At 45.6% G+C, this 16,263-nt stretch overlaps 1 protein-coding gene across 1 annotated transcript; it reads left to right on the top strand.

Annotated features, from left to right (window-relative positions):
• The first annotated feature begins 1,661 nt into the window (after positions 1-1,661).
• CTSL (cathepsin L) lies at positions 1,662-10,546 on the top strand. Its single transcript, XM_033163761.1, has 8 exons — positions 1,662-1,892; positions 3,927-4,064; positions 4,866-4,988; positions 5,071-5,226; positions 6,637-6,861; positions 8,313-8,481; positions 9,759-9,876; positions 10,271-10,546. The coding sequence occupies exons 2-8, from the start codon at positions 3,939-3,941 to the stop codon at positions 10,368-10,370; spliced, it is 1,017 nt and encodes a 338-aa protein (XP_033019652.1). The 5' UTR covers positions 1,662-1,892; positions 3,927-3,938; the 3' UTR covers positions 10,371-10,546.
• Positions 10,547-16,263: the final 5,717 nt, after the last annotated feature.

Raw genomic sequence — 16,263 nt, 5'->3', positions numbered from 1 at the left:
TAATGGGCAAAAGAAAATCTCCCAGCCTCAGAGGGCTGTTTTAATGTTATATAATATTAATCTGCATCTGAGCTGTTTTAAGAAAGGGTGAGAGACCAATGGAATTATGTAAAAAAAAAAGTGTGCACCTGTTTTGTGAGTTCTGAAGGTATTGAAAAATCTGCATCAAAACCATTAAGTTTAAAGACAAAGAATTTGATAACGAGTGAAGGAAAGGGTCACAGTCCATGACAGATGACATTATTTGCATTTTAAGGTCTCAGATGGAACCTCCAGCACCTTCAGCCTGAGCAGACAATACTAGACTACAGAGTCTGACACAGGCTAAATTTAGTTATCATCACTTTGTTACTTTTATCTTGTTAAAATAAATAAAGAAAATGCTTCCCTCTGTGAGGGAAAGGCACAGATGTCAATGAAAATGTTTTCTAAGACTATCATCCTACATTAACTGCTTAGCAGTAAAAATCAAGTTGAACTTTGGGCTGCACAACTCAAAATTTTATTTATTTTGAGTGTTTGCACACTGCCCAGAGTGGCTTCCATACAATCATTTAAAACAGCAAGTTTTTCATTTATTTGGCACTGCCTGATTGCTACAGGGCATTAAAAAATGTTTCAGGCCTGATCTGTAGCCAGTCAGTGGCACGGAATAAAGTCCTGGGTTCACTCTCTGCCATCTGGGGTTTCGGATAGCAAACTTGAGAAGACACCTGAGATCTTTAGGAGCTGCAGCCAGCCAGCCTGAGCAAGTACCAATGACCAGACTTGTTTTTTCAAAGCAACTTCTGATATCATTAACTGAGCAGGCCTAGTTCATATTGTCCTGGGTATGATGATGGGGGCATGAACAGGAATGAGAAGTAGGTGACCAGCTCTGCATTTTTGACACAGTTGGGTTTTGCACAAACACCTAGACATGGAGAAAAATGGAGCCACCATTGCTACAATGCAGAGATTACCTGCCCATGCCATTATTGTTGTGCCCATGGTGGGGGCCAACCATGGGCATAGCCAGGGGGGCGGGGGGCAGCTGCCTCCCTATAAGTAACAGAAATACTGTACTCAACTTACTGACCAATGACGTCGGTTCTGCCCCCCAACAAAAGTCCTCCCCCCCAAAACAACAACAACAACAAAAAGCCTGTCTACGCCAATGGGGCCAATCTAACCAACCCCTAGGTGCGCCCCTGGAGACATGCATAGTAGAAAACATAAAGAAACGCGAGTTCATTTGCATTTAATTTAGTTGTAGTCCAATGTCTTGTAAACCACCGTCACGTCTGCTGGTTTGTTTTTGCGCTTTGGAGGCGGCGAAGGCTTTTGAGTTGGACGAAGAGAACAACGCCTCGTCTTGCGAGGTGGAATGGCCTGAATGCGCGTTGGCTGCGCTTCAGGGCATTCGGATCATATCTTGCTTGCAACGTCTCCTCCCCCCCCCCCCGGCATTGTTTTGAAACAGGATTTCCCTCGTCTTGCTGACTATATTATTATAATTGAATCACATATCGAAAAGCTTCTGAAAGTGCTTAGAATTGAATTACACATCGGAGGCTTCTGAAAGTGCCTCTATGATTTCCCAGAAAAACCCACAACCAGAAATTTGTCCTCGGCCGCCCCACTGGTTTCCATAAGAACAAAACATCACCCCCCCTCCCTCCCCCTCTTCCATCACGGAACAGGTCCGGGCACCGCTCGGATCACGGGATCGGGAGTCACGAACTTTTGCAGGATTAGCCCTCGCTCCGCCTTTGCGCCTTGCAGCCAATGGAAGCGCAACAGGGGCCGGGCTTCTGCAAGCCGGTGCACATTTAGAGCAAACCCCCCCAGGCCCGAAACGAACAAGATCAGGGGCGATCCGAGAAGGGTGTTCTGTCCTCGGTGCCGACAAGGTGGGTTTGCAAGGCAGGTTGCCAAGAGCCTCCATTTCGCTCCTCTCCGCGGGCCTTTCTGCGTAATGGCTGAGCGCTCCGTCTCCAGCATCCCTCGCTGCCGCCCCGGGCGGTTCCTGCTGCTAACGGGGGCCTGGGCTGCTCGGAGCCACTCTGGAGGGACGGGTTCTTTATTCCCCGGGGGAGAAATGAATCCGGGAGGCGTCGCTGCCCGTTTAATGGGGTGTTTTTGTGTGTATCTTTGTCTCGCCCGCCTTGCAAGGAGGCGCCTGGGTGCTCGGCTGAGCTTATGTACGTTTGCCTGGGTGGCCAGCGCTCCCAGGAGCCCCCTTTCCCATCTTTTAGAAATGGGAGTAGCGGGGATTTGGGGCGCGCCTGATTTGGTTGTGCGCGTTTTTTTTTTTTTTTTAAGGCGCACCCAACTGGGGTGGTTGGTCCCGTTGGCGACGCTGGCGTGACCCGAGACCCTTCCTTCCCAGCTGGCTGCTGTGCGGGTCTTTCTCTCCCTTCGAGGCAGCCCGGAGCAGGGATTTCTCATCTTCTCCTGGGTTTAGGGGTTTCCCCCTTTCCCTTTCCGCAGCGCGCTTCTGCTCCAGCGCCGTCCTCCCCGCGCCGCTTCCCTCCCCTCAAGCGATTTGGCTCCGGATCAGCAGCCAAAAGGGCTTGTTTACACTGGGCCCGGCGCCTGAGCGCCCTCCCCCCTCGGCCGCCTATCATGTGAGGGGCGCTCGCGTGTCTGTTTACTGGAGCGGGGTCACGTGCTGCTGCTGGTTGTTTTTTTTCCCAAGGACCCCCCCCCCCTTTCCTTCACCCCCCTTGGTACTCCGCCCCAGACTGGGATGTCGGGAGAGCGGAAGTGATTCCTGGAAAATGCTTGACTCATACCGGTGTCCCGGGAGGCTTCTGAAAAGCGCTAGCTATTAAAATGCTTGCAGATTCCTCCTGTTTTTCTCCAGCCTTCGACAAGGGCTTTGAGAAAAGTACATTTGGGGAGGGGTGGGAGGGGAAGGTCGCTGCCTTATTTATCTAAGCTGCAAAGGAAAAATCTGTAAAGCAGCCAGTCTAATTCACTCCGATTGAATATTTGTGTGGTGAGAAAAGGATGGGTGGGTGGGGGCTATGATAAATATAAAGTATAGGATTGCTAGAGATGTGATTTGTGGACATTTGGCAGGATTGGGGGACCTGGGCTTAGTAGTTGCTGGACATAAATCTGATATCAGGAATCACAAGACAGAGAAACCAGCAGGAGAACATTTCAATCTCCCGGGTCATTCTATAAAAGATATCAAAGTAGCTGTCTTAATACAAAGGAATTTCAGAAATAGACTGGAAAGAGAAGTGGCTGGATTGCAACTAATCACCAAACTTAAAACCATGGAGAAACCTGGTCTGAACAAAGACATTGGATTCTTATCTCATTATACATGACAAAGCTATCTTTAACCATCTCACCCCTTGCCTTTCCCTGTAAGACCCTGTAAAAATTGCCGTCAACAGGTTTTCCACATCTATCAGCTGATCACCCATTCCCACCACCCTTCTGAGTAATACCCCTCCCCACTCCCTCACGATATTTAAGGGTCTGGTGACTTCCGTTTCAGTGTATCTGAACAAGTGTGCATGCACACGAAAGCTCATACCAAGAACAAACTTAGTTGGTCTCTAAGGTGCCACTGGAAGGATTTTTTTTTTATTTTTTTTTTTGTTTTGACTATGGCAGACCAACACTGCTACCTACCTGTAGGCCTTTCATATCTCTCATTTGGTTAGTTTCTGGTGCTACTTTTTCACTTGACACGGAACCACTACCAGAAACATGTTGTATATACATACTAGGTGCCTTCTGTGGTAGCACTGGTGCATTTATACCAAAACTTTAAACAAGTAATTTATTCTCACTTCAATGAATTTCATTTCTGTATAGTTTGCATGGCCTCATCAGTGGCGATTAAAACTGTTTCTGTCTATTGTTTCCTCACTGTAAGTGAAGGAGAGATTCCTGTCTAATCAGATCTTTTTCTTAACCTATAGAGAGGTTTCACCATGAAGTTCTATCTATGCGTTTTGGCCCTAAGTTTGGAGGCATGCTTTGCCGCCCCAGGCCTGGACCCTGCTTTGGATGGTCACTGGGGCATGTGGAAATCGTGGCATAACAAGAAGTACCATGAGGTGAGAGTCACTACATACCTCTCAGTGTGCAGGGGCAAAAGGTGTTCAGAAAATGTGCGGTAGCAAAAGTTGTACAAATGGTTTGTGTATCTGTTGGTGAAACCGTCTGCCAGCCTAGGTATTCGGATATAATGGTCAACTTAGGGGACACAGACAACACTTGGCAATAATCTGTACAGGTAGACTCAAGTGCTCTAGGTACTTGATTATCAGATACAAAAAGAATTTTTCAATATTATTTTGCTGCTTGAATAAGTCTCATCTTGGGAACAAAAAATGTAGCTTCCTATTAACGGGAATACCAAGCTTTCAAAGTAGTCATGTTAAGTATGAACTACTCAAATATTAGGGCTAATGTTTGAAATGTTTTTCATAGCAATGGTAAGCCGCTTAGAGCAGCAAAGAAAAGCCAGGCATACTTTTCGTTGCTCAATTCAGATGTCATTGCAAGCCGCATTTAAGAATTCTGGCTTGGCATGATGCCTGGATGGACGAATCATGATTTGTAATGAGCCAGTAAACCAGAACTGGGTACCATGATTTGGTGTGGTGTGTGACTTTACAAACCATAGTTGAAGCAGCCTTATGGCAGTTGGAGCCATAGCTATACAAAATAGATAGGGAAACAAAAACGGATGCAACCATGGTTTGCAGGAATATACAGAGGTTCCAACCATGGCTTGTCACAAACTATGGTTTAGAACCCAAACTATGGTCTGGTGTCTGAATTGAGCCTATGTCTTTAGCTGTTAGAGGCTGTTGGGTGCTCAAGTTTTCCTTGTTGCTTTCTTCCCCTTTTAGAAGGAGGAAGGCTGGAGAAGAATGATCTGGGAGAAAAACCTGAAGATGATTGAATTGCACAACCTGGACCACAGCCTGGGCAAGCACAGCTACAGACTGGGAATGAATCATTTTGGAGACATGGTATGTAAATGCCAAGTTGCACAGCTGCATCCCTTTGAGTAACTGCTTAGATGGCATGCTGACTTATTTCCTCTTTCTTCAGACTAATGAAGAATTTAGGCAAGTCATGAATGGATTTAAACGCTCCAAAACGGAAAGGAAGTTTTCAGGATCACAGTTCCTCGAACCAAATTTCTTGGAGGCACCAAGATCTGTTGACTGGAGAGATAGAGGATATGTCACACCAGTGAAGGATCAAGTATGTATCTGATCTGGGGTTTCTCTTTTCCTTTGCCTAACACAAGCAGCTTAGTCTGTGGTTGGATGTCTAAGAGGTACTTCAGCTTCCGTAGGCTTACCTTACTTTAGTTATGGGAGGTAGCTGAAGAACCCGAGGACACAAGAGCCTGTTGGATCAGGCTCCTGGGGAACTATTCTGTACTCAGAGTGAACAACTAAATGCCAGAACACAATAGCACACTCCCTGTCCCCAGTGTAGAACTGTCAATCAGTGAGTATCCCTTGAGAATTGGTTGAGGGATGCTTGGCAATGGGGTCAGAAATACAAAGTGCGTTTTTCTTACTTGATGCTAGTGAAATTGATTTGCCTTTGCTAAACCACAGGGGATGGGGACTCAGGCCCTGCTTTGTACCTTCCTTGGGTGTCTTTTGCCTAACTGGAATGCGTTGAACTTGAATAATGCCTCTAGATTGTATGTTTTCTGTCTAGGCCACCTGGCTCCCGCCAATTGTTGGGACTGCAACTCCCATCAATCCCATCCATTAAATACTAAATTGAGTTCTAGACTTTTGAAGTATGGCATTTCGCCATCTGAGATCATGAAGTTAGGGTAGTCAGGCAACGATTGGAGGATGTAGATTTACAGCAAAACCTCACAACGGGCAGCGCGACTTGTTCCCCATCGAATCCAGGCATTATGCCAACCTACCAGATTCCATCATATTTGTCTACTTTATCTGTAGCATCACATAGATTTGCTTTTGCTAAAGCAAGATTTAACACGTTTCCATCAAATGTTACGAGACGTAAGTTTTCAAATGGCAAAATTTCAGTCCTATGTATGTGCGATAACAAATCAATAGAGTCGCTCCATCACATATTATTTAAATACCCATTATATATCTTACCCGGGACCAGAATTTTGAACCCAGTTATTTTGGAAATTACTGATAATCCTTCTGAAACACAATTGGCTTGCTTCTTGCGAGATACGATCCCCCAAAGAACATTACAGGTTGCTAGATTCTTGATTTCAGTTATCTCATATACGCCATGGAACACTCCAAGAATATTGATATTATATTATTCAAAAATTCCAGCTTAAATGGCCTTGTAATATTATTGTCATTATTTTACCTGTAAAATTGAGAAGACTGGGTGCATTAGTCTTTTAATTGCTGTGTCGATGTTCATAATGTGTTTGCTTTTGTAACCTGAATGTATTTTATTTTATTTTATTTTATTTTACTCCTGTTGTGGGCTTATAGCCGAATAAAGATATCTATCTATCTATCAAAATTGAGACAAGGAGTAGTGACACTGTCAAAGCAGCATTTTCTCCCGCTGCTTTACTAGAAGCATTACAGTAGCATGCACTGAACTTCTTCCTGGCTTTAAACCAATTCATTTCTCCCCATTTGCCCTCAGGGTCAGTGTGGCTCTTGCTGGGCATTCAGTACCACCGGAGCCCTGGAAGGACAGCACTTTCGCAAAACTGGCAAGCTGGTCTCCCTGAGTGAACAAAACCTTGTGGATTGCTCTCGGCCCGAAGGGAACCAGGGCTGCAATGGGGGCCTTATGGACCAGGCTTTCCAGTACATAAAGGACAATGGCGGCATTGACTCTGAGGACTCCTACCCCTACATTGGAAAGGTGAAATGGCTTCCTGACCGACAGCTTCTTCCCTGCCTGTCCTCTCTTGTCAGATCTACCAGGTCAACATACCTCCCACGAAAAGAAATTCCAGAAGTTGTGTTGCAAGAGGTTGAAGCCAAGCATACATGGGAGTTGTTGGCAGCCCGGCAGATGAAAATGGCAACTAAGCCTTTCCCCTCCCCCCCCCTCTTTCATCATTGGCCTGAATTGGTTTGAAAGCCTTGGGCAATGATAGTGTTGTGGTGAATTTAACTAGGTTGCACATGCTAGATAACCCTTTAAAGCTCTTACTTGCGCAATGCAAGTTAAAAATAATAACTACAGGTTTACATTGTTGACACATCAGTGAGTTGCTGCGGCTAATTATCTCCAAGGACTTGATAGGATTCTTAAAAGACTACAATAAGCAGCTGAGCGTTCTCCAAATTCCTGTGAAACTATATAGCTTTCAGAGTTACACTACTGAAACCTTTTCTTCCACAACTTCTCTTATGAAACATTCCGTTTTATTTTTCTAGTTGCCTCTAATGCCACTTGTTGGGTGGCAAGTCAGATGTAAGGCAACATTAAACTGCTGTTAGCTTCTTAGGCCCACCTATGACTCGGGCAGCAAAGAAATAAAATTCTTAACACTTTGGAAAGGGAGAAGCTGTGGCCATCGAGATAATGTTACCCCTGACCATCTGCCATGCTGGCTGAGTCTGCTAGTCTAGCATTCTCCGGGGAGCCATCATTTCCCCATCTCCGCTGTATATTGAGTTGCTTCAGAAAGTGTTTCTTGAATTCAGGCGTGTCTTTCCAATACTGCACACCTCTGGTGCCGTTTCATTGTGGAGATGAAAGGACAGTTCTGTTCGGATAAGAAATCTGTCTCTGCTAACGTTTCCCTGTTATCCATAGTTTTTTTTCTTGGCATCATAACTCTGTTTTGCCTGGGCAGATGTTGCATGCATTGTAGAGATTCCTGGGAGTGGAATGTGAGATTTGTCAGAAGTGCTGTGGTGGGGAATTGATAGATGTATGGGGATTCTGTGGCCCTTCAGATGCTGGACTACAACTCCCATCATCTCTGATTATTCACCCAGTTGCCTGGGGCTGATGGGAGTTGGAATCCAGTGATATCTGGGGGGACATGGGTTTTCCACCCATGATGTATGTGAATCAGAGTTGGAAGGGACCTCAAAGGTAACTTAATCCAACACCGTGCTGATGCAAGAAAACAACTATTCTAGTGCCCCCTGTCTTTGTTGGAGTAATGACATCTGGGAGGAAGATGGTTTGGTCCAGTATATCTTCTGTAAGTTGAATGAAGAGCATTGTGTGCGCGTGTCGTTTGTGGTTATTTAAATTTGGATGCGTATTTATTTTTATTTGGGGGTTTTCTTTTCTTTTGCATTCACCGGCTTTCCGAATTCTGAACCACAACCAACGTGACTGTTGTTTCAAAGGATGACGAAGATTGCTTGTACAAGTCTGAATACAACTCTGCTAACGACACCGGCTTTGTGGACATCCCTGAAGGGCGGGAAAGGGCCCTCATGAAGGCCGTCGCTGCAGTAGGGCCAGTCTCTGTGGCGATCGATGCAGGTCACACCTCCTTCCAGTTTTATGAGTCAGGTGAGCATTAGTCTAAGGATCTGAAAATGATTTGTAATGGACTTGGCTGAACATTAGGAAGAACTTCCTGACAGTGAGAGCTGTTCGACAGTGGAATTTGCTACCAAGGAGTGTGGTGGAGTCTCCTTCTTTGGAGGTCTTTAAGCAGAGGCTTGACAGCCATCTGTCAGGAATGCTTTGATGGTGTTTCCTGCTTGGCAGGGGGTTGGATTGGATGGCCCTTGTGGTCTCTTCCAACTCTATGATTCTATGAATGGAGTATTGTGCAGTTTGATTTCAACGTGGGCAACAGTACTCTGATGCGTGCTAGCCTTGTGCATCCTTAGGCCACTTTATCTATGAGGTGTAGTGGGGTTCTGGGTGGTTTTTGCAGAAGCATTGCAAGGCTCTTGCTGCTTCTGCATAAAGATAAGACACTCCCCATTCCTCATATTCTTAGTGAGTTCCTGCAGAGGTTTGGCGGGGAGATAGTTGCCTTTTGCAAGCTGCCAAGGCTTATAGAGCCCTGTGCCAGTTTCTTCCACTGGGCAAAACTAGCTTGGTGCTAACACTTTCTGGTCAGGGGGCACCCATCAACTGAGAGGGCAAGGACTTACAGTTCAGTGGTAACAAAATAGAAAATTCTTTCCAGTAGCACCTTAGAGACCAACTGAGTTTGTTCTTGGTATGAGCTTTCGTGTGCATGCACACTTCTTCAGATACACTGAAACAGAAGTGGTAGAGAGACTTCTGTCTGAAAAGCCCGGGCAAGCTGCCTGCAGTCCATATAAATAACAAGTCTCTTGTAGGTTTAATTCCTTGAGGTTTGTAATACAGGTGAAATGAAAACGCCAGGACAAGGCCTTGTTTCGGTATTCTTCCTCAACTGCTAGTGTCTTAAGAGTTTTCAGGTCAAAGTGTACCAATTATTTCGTACACTTTGACCTGAAAACTCGTAAGACACTAGTAGCTGAGGAAGAATACCGAAAAAAGGCGTTTTCATTTCATTTGTATTGCAAAACCTCAAGGAATTAAACCTACAAGAGACTTGTTATTTTAGCCTGAGTCCTTGGTGTCCTTTTCGCCTCTTTTCCTGCATCATTCTACCAAGAACTCCAGTTTCCTCTATTGCAGTCCGTATAAGGCATTACCAAGCTACATAGGCCACTGGTTCGTCTCTTGTATAAGGCAGTTCCTATGACTGAGTATTCAGAGGGATAACTTTGGACCAAGCAGGCAAGGAAAGGTTGCTCCTCTTCTGGAAGCTAACCCAGTGCTTTTGACTCCTTCCTTTCTAGGTATTTATTATGAGCCGCAGTGTAGCAGTGAAGAGCTGGATCATGGCGTTCTTGTCGTTGGCTATGGCTTTGAGGGTGCAGATGAAGATGGCAAGAAATACTGGATTGTGAAAAACAGGTACTGAGACTTCTGTGATCAGACTTCTGTCAGACTTAACTCCTTTTATATGCAAGTTCAGTTTTCTTCTGGCTGAGGTTTGGGGACATCCAGTCTTGGAAGTTGTACAAACCAAGAACAGCTTTTTGGTTTGGAATCCACTGAATGTATAAACTGTCCCGAAAACAGATAACGCAGGGCACTACAACATTCCTTTGGGGCTAATGATTTCTAGGCTGCCCAAACACTTTTGGCTAGTCGTATTGCTTTCAGCCAGAGAAGCAGCCCATCTGTTATGCATTCTGTGCAAAACTATCGGGGGGGGGGGGAGAGAGAGAGAGAGAGAGTGGAGGTACAAAAGTAAATCCTGTAACAAGAGGCAAAGCTGTAATGTTGCGTTTTTGTTTTTTCCCAGCTGGAGCGAGAAGTGGGGCCAGAAAGGCTATATCTACATGGCTAAAGATCGGAAAAACCACTGTGGAATCGCTACTGCGGCTAGCTTCCCCCTAGTATAATTTTGCAGAAAAAGGAGCCACTGGAACAGCCACAGCCGTTAACTTGAGGAAATATGAACCACTGGAATAAGCTTTCCAGCTTGTTGGTCCCCAGACATCTTCTGAGGCCACCAAGCATTCCAGCTGCAGAAAGACTTTAAACTGACTAGTATCTGTTTCTTCCAAGATTTTTTTTTAAAAAAACCTTCAACCTCTCTGGTGTTTACTTGATGGCAACATGTGCCCCTCTTTTTCCAATTTTTTTTTTATTACTTGATGTAAATGTTGCTTATGTGCACAAGCTTGTAATATTGATAGCTTGCAGACTGGCTAAACCATGTAGATTTTCCTTTTTTAAATTTTATTTTTTAGGCAGCAACTTGCACAGAACGTTACAGCTTTTAAAATAAAACACCAAACATTTCAATGTACCTAAATGGATTTTGTGTGCTTCCCTTTGTACATGAACTTTACCCTGTATCCCCCTTCTCAATCAAATCAATTAGTTTTGGACCAATTTTGTTTCTGGTGTGGTAATAAAAGCTGCAAAATAACAGAACAGCAGCACAAAGCATGTAATGCAATGTTTTCTTCATGGGATTGGAGTTGAGGTTCTTTATCCGTAACTGGAGTACCTTAAAAGGTTTCTAACACATCATTACAATGCAAACTGGCTTACATGGCAATATATTTGTTAGTCTTGAACAGGGGTTGGCAACGTTTACTGGCCATGGGCTGGATCGCTCCCACGGAGATCGTTTGTGAGCCGGACTGGCGCAGCGTGACGCTGGAAATCGCATCTGCGCGTGTCCGCGGCGGAAATTGTGCCTGCGCAGAAGCAATTTTCAGCGTCTGGACATGCACAGACGCGATTTCCAGTATCTGCGTGTTTCCGGCACCGCTTAGCAAACCCCCACACCACGCTGTGCCGCTTAGCACAGTGTGTACAGGACTTGCCGAACGGGCGGCTCGGTTTGGGGGCAACTCGTAGGCCTGTAAAACGGTCTTCGTGGGCTGCATGTTGCCAACCCCTGATCTTGAATGTTCCACAAAGCTCCTTGGTAGCCTTTGCAACAACAGACTTGTTCTATTACTATAAATAAATAGTAATAGAACCTCACCCGGGTGTGGGGGTGGAGATGCCAGGTGATTTGTATGCCTACTCAGTCTGCTGGCATCAAGCTCCTCTCTCTTTATGGTTCCTTCTCTTAAAACGAGACTTGAACTGGTCAGCATTGAAATACAAGACACCTACAAATACACTCTTCAAAATAGTAAAATAAAGTAGGTCATGTGATTACTCAGCTATCCATTTATATGTACATAAAATACCTTACGATTCATTTATGGTTTAATTAAATAGCCTCTATGCATTCCCCCTCTTTCCTTCGCTGGTCAGCTCATAGCTTACCGTTTAAATCTAGATCAACAAGGTTTCCAACTTCCTGACCTGTCCTGACCTAACCATTGGTGACTGAACTCTCTGTTCCCGCAAAGCAGTTTAGCCTGATCAGATGCACGTTTACTCAGAAGACAGTTACCAAAAACCAAGGAGGTCTTAGTTCTTAGCACATGTGATGAAGCTTGCAGCATAACTTGTACCAAGTTTTGTTTTTGTTTTGTTGGAACTTATGTTTGAGGTTTTCCAACCACCTTTTCACATCAATGAAACTAGTTTTTTTAAAATAAAAAAAAAGCCCACACGCGAACGTTGATGACAGGAAAGCAAGTTATTTCTCACTAAGACAGTGGGGCTGGGGGCGACCCAAAAGGTTCTCCTGGAACAGGAAGTGGAACAAAGAAGAGCTCTTCCTGCACTAGGTTTGCTTTTGTATTGGTGGATATAAGAGAGAGAGAGCAAATGTTGGAGGGGAAGCCTATAAATTGCTGCCGTTGGGTTTTTCAAGTAATCTGTATGTGTATTTCTGGAGCTTGTGCTGATAATGCAGTTTTGAATTTCACTTTGAATCAATGGGGCATAGCAAGCAGTTCTGCCCTGGGCTGGGATTAGGCTCGCTCAGTGCGTTTGTTATTGCACAGCCCACGACTGAGTGAGCAGTTGAGCTGGGGATATGATCTCTTTCTCAGCAGTGAGCAAACTGTTCCACTGGTGATGGGTACAGGAACCAAGCAAGAAGATTTTCACTTGGCTTCGGTTCTTAGGTTTCATAGCCCAGCGAAGAGCATCCCATCTTTGAACATTTAATAATTTTCATTCTTGTTCAGACGGGTTGTTGCATTTGAAACCTAAAAGAAAATGTTGAAGATTGCAGACTGATACCTTTAAAAACACAACAACAACAACAACAACAACAACAACAACAACAACAACAACAACAACAACAACCCAACCAACCAACCAACCAACCAACCTGGTCTCACCTTAACCTTATACTATACATACCGAATGAGCAGAAAGCACGAGGAAAAGGGTAAACAGAAATAACTTTTAATTTGTAAAAGGGCTCTGCAATGCCATGGCCCACTCATGCCCCAAAATCTACCCTTCTAGTTATTGCCTATGGATTACATAGAGAGATGGGATTGGGATAGAGAGCCCAAGTCACATACAATGTATTGGGTCCAAAATATTCTGTTGGCACCCCATAGCTCAGAGTAAACCCTGACAGCAGGAGTTTTTCACCTGCCCCCGCCCCTGCATATTATGAGCACAATTCAAAGTGTTGGTGCTGACCTTTAAAGCCCTAAACGGCCTCGGTCCTGTATACCTGAAGGAGCGTCTCCACCCCCATCGTTCAGCCCGGACACTGAGATCCAGCGCCGAGGGCCTTCTGGCGGTTCCCTCACTGCGAGAAGCAAAGCTACAGGGAACCAGGCAGAGGGCCTTCTCGGTAGTGGCACCCGCCCTGTGGAACTTCCTCCCTTCAGATGTCAAAGAGATAGACAACTACCAGACATTTAGAGGACATCTGAAGGCAGCCCTGTTTAGGGAAGCTTTTAATGTGTGATATTTTAATGTATTTGATTTTTGTTGGAAGCCGGCCAGAGTGGCTGGGGAAATCCAGCCAGATGGGCGGGGTACAAATAATAAATATTATTATTATTATTATGGAAATTTTATGGAAATTTGTGCCATGGACTTGTGCCCCAAGTCTTTTATGAATGCAGCAATGCCCTTCATCAGATTACCCCCTCCAACATCCAACAGAGCTCAGGTCCTACCTCCTTCCCCTAAAGGCCAAACCATATCCTTATCACTAACTAACTTATCACTAACTATCCATGGCATATTTTTGAACCACAGTGTGGTGAAGAGATATTTTCAGTTCCATTGAGATAACACAAATGGCAGCAGCTGGACTTCATTCATTTTCTATCAGGCAGTGCACAGCAGGAAGAAAACCTTGCCTATGTACACCTTATTATCTTGAAATTACCTATGCATGAAGTTGCATTCTTATGATGCTGTATACCAGGGATCAGCAAACATTTCCAGCAGGGGGCCTGTCCACTGTCCCTCAGACCTTGTGGGGGGCCAGACTATAAGCCATCCTCCTCACTGACTCTCCCCTCCTTTCTCCACAGCACCGGACGAGCCCCGGTGGCTGCTTACCAGTGTCTTGCGAGCGGCAGGGGCTGACAGCGGCGGCGGGGGGGGGGCGATGAGCGGTGCACAAAAGGGCTCTGGAGAGGGGCTGCTTAAAATGGTGGCCGCTCGAGTGCTGCTGCTGCCTGCACCAGCAAAGCCCAGCCCCCTTCCTCCTCTAGGCAGGGCGGGGAGAAGCCTGGAGGAGGGAGGGAGGAGGCGCTGGCGCCCCCCTCCAAGGGAAGGAGAGAGAAAGAGTGTGCGCGCTGGTGATCGACACAGCAATTCCCGGACCATCCGCGGACCAGATCCAGAAGGCAATTGGGCCTGATCCGGCCCACGGGCCATAGTTTTCCAACCCAGGCTGTACACACTAGAGAGTGTGTGTGGATGTGTCTTCTCCTGGTGTGCATTACCTGATTTGATTCTGTGTCTGTGATTCCCATACCCCTGAACTCCGATTCAATGAAACGGTCATGTGCAATGGCTGTCTGAAATGTAGGCACCTCAGTGTAACAGTTGCATCTGTGTTGGAATTGGATGGAGCTGGTTTGAGGGACAGTACACAAACAGCACACAAACATTCTATTTTTAAAAAATGCAGCGTGCATGTGGATTGTGCCTAACACCATGTGCACTCAGGTTCAAACACCAGTGGTGGGCATGTGATGGAGCCACCGTAAACTGCACTGCACTGAGATCCAAAGTTCCACAGTCTGAATTTGTGTTCTGTATGAGGAATGGCAGTGTGCACTGTGGCAGCTGCCTTCAGAATAAAAATCAAGCTACACCCAAAAATTATGCGTAAGTCAATTGTGTGAATATTTTCTGCACTTGTTCTCCCCTGCGGCCATAATTTATTTTAGCCTTTTGACTTTAGATTCCTAATTCGTTTTAAGGAAGTGGTTTTATATTGCCTTAATCTCATTTCCTAGCCTTCAGCTTAGAATTTCAGGTCCTCTTTTTTAAAATTTAGGATATATCTGACCCACTTCCTGATCCAAACAGAACCACAAAGCAGCTTACACACAGAGGGGGGGGATCACGAAAAGCTACAAAGCACGTAGAAGTGAGTGATTCACACAACACTCTCCCCCCCAAAAAACCCAATGTGCGTTTTGACCCAAAAAAAGTTGGTACCCTCCCACCTCGAATGAAAGAGTGAAGCAGGACAGCCTCAGATATAGCAGGGCTACCTTACCACAATGCATAAAGGTAAAGGTAAAGGGACCGCTGACCATTAGGTCCAGTCATGTCCGACTCTGGAGTTGCGGCGCTCATCTCGCGTTACTGGCTGAGGAAGCCAGCATACAGCTTCCAGGTCATGTGGCCAGCATGACTAAGCCGCTTCTGGCGAACCAGAGCAGCGCACGGAAATGCCATTTACCTTCCCCCCCGAGCGGTCCCTATTTATCTACTTGCACTTTGACGTGCTTTCGAACTGCTAGGTGGGCAGGAGCTGGGACCGAGTAACGGGAGCTGACCCCGTCGCGGGGATTCAAACCGCCGACCTTCTGATCAGCAAGCCCTAGGCTCTGTGGTTTAACCCACAGCGCCACCCGCATATTACTATCTAAATAGCAGTCAGACCACAGTCAGGAATTACCTGACTGCACCACGGCAATCCTGGAAACATGTGCAGCTGTTTCACCCAGTTCACTGGATTTCAAAAGCAAATTCAGTTAGATTAATCAAAATACATAGAAGCTTTTTTGCAAAACAACAACAACAACAACAACAACAACCCAAAACACACACAAAAACCCTAGGTGCTTAGGATGAGGTGTTGCTTAGGATGAGCTCCACCTGTTTCTGAGCACAATTCAAAGTGTTGGTGCTGACCTTTAAAGCCCTAAACAGCTTTGGCCCAGTATACCTGAAGGAGCGTCTCCACTCTCCATCTTTCTGCCCGGACACTGAGGTCCAGCGCCGAGGGCCTTCTGGCGGTTCCCTCACTGCGAGAAGCGAAGTCACAGTGAACCAGGCAGAGGGCCTTCTTGGTAGTGGCGCCTGCCCTTTGGAATGCCCTCCTACCAGATGTCAAGGAAATAAACAACTTTTAGAAGACACCTGAAGGCAGCCCTGTTTAGGGAAGTTTTAATGTTTGATGTTTTATCATGTTTTTAATATTCTGCTGGGAGCCGCCCAGAGTGGCTGGAGAAATCCAGCCAGATGGGCGGGGTATGAATAAATAAATAAATAAATAAATAAATAAATAGATGATGATGATGATGATGATGATGATGATGATGATGATGATGCAATGTACCCACATGGCAGGCACTGATATCATGTCTGAGTCAAACATGCTAAAGACACATTTGTTAACCACATTAGGATGCTCCATGAGAAGCAGTCTGTAAATTA

Source organism: Lacerta agilis, chromosome 11 (genome assembly GCF_009819535.1).
Source record: "Lacerta agilis isolate rLacAgi1 chromosome 11, rLacAgi1.pri, whole genome shotgun sequence".
NCBI classification, from domain to species: Eukaryota; Metazoa; Chordata; class Lepidosauria; order Squamata; family Lacertidae; genus Lacerta; species Lacerta agilis.
Note: the sequence above shows the minus strand (reverse complement) of the source record. Positions and strands in the feature narration are given on the sequence as shown.

Coding starts and splice junctions, on each gene's coding strand:
- CTSL (XM_033163761.1), top strand. CDS start 3,939: ATGAAGTTCTATCTATGCGTTTTGGCCCTAAGTTTGGAGGCATGCTTT. Junction 4,065..4,865: donor ATAACAAGAAGTACCATGAG/GTGAGAGTCACT, acceptor TTCCCCTTTTAG/AAGGAGGAAGGCTGGAGAAG. Junction 4,989..5,070: donor TGAATCATTTTGGAGACATG/GTATGTAAATGC, acceptor CTCTTTCTTCAG/ACTAATGAAGAATTTAGGCA.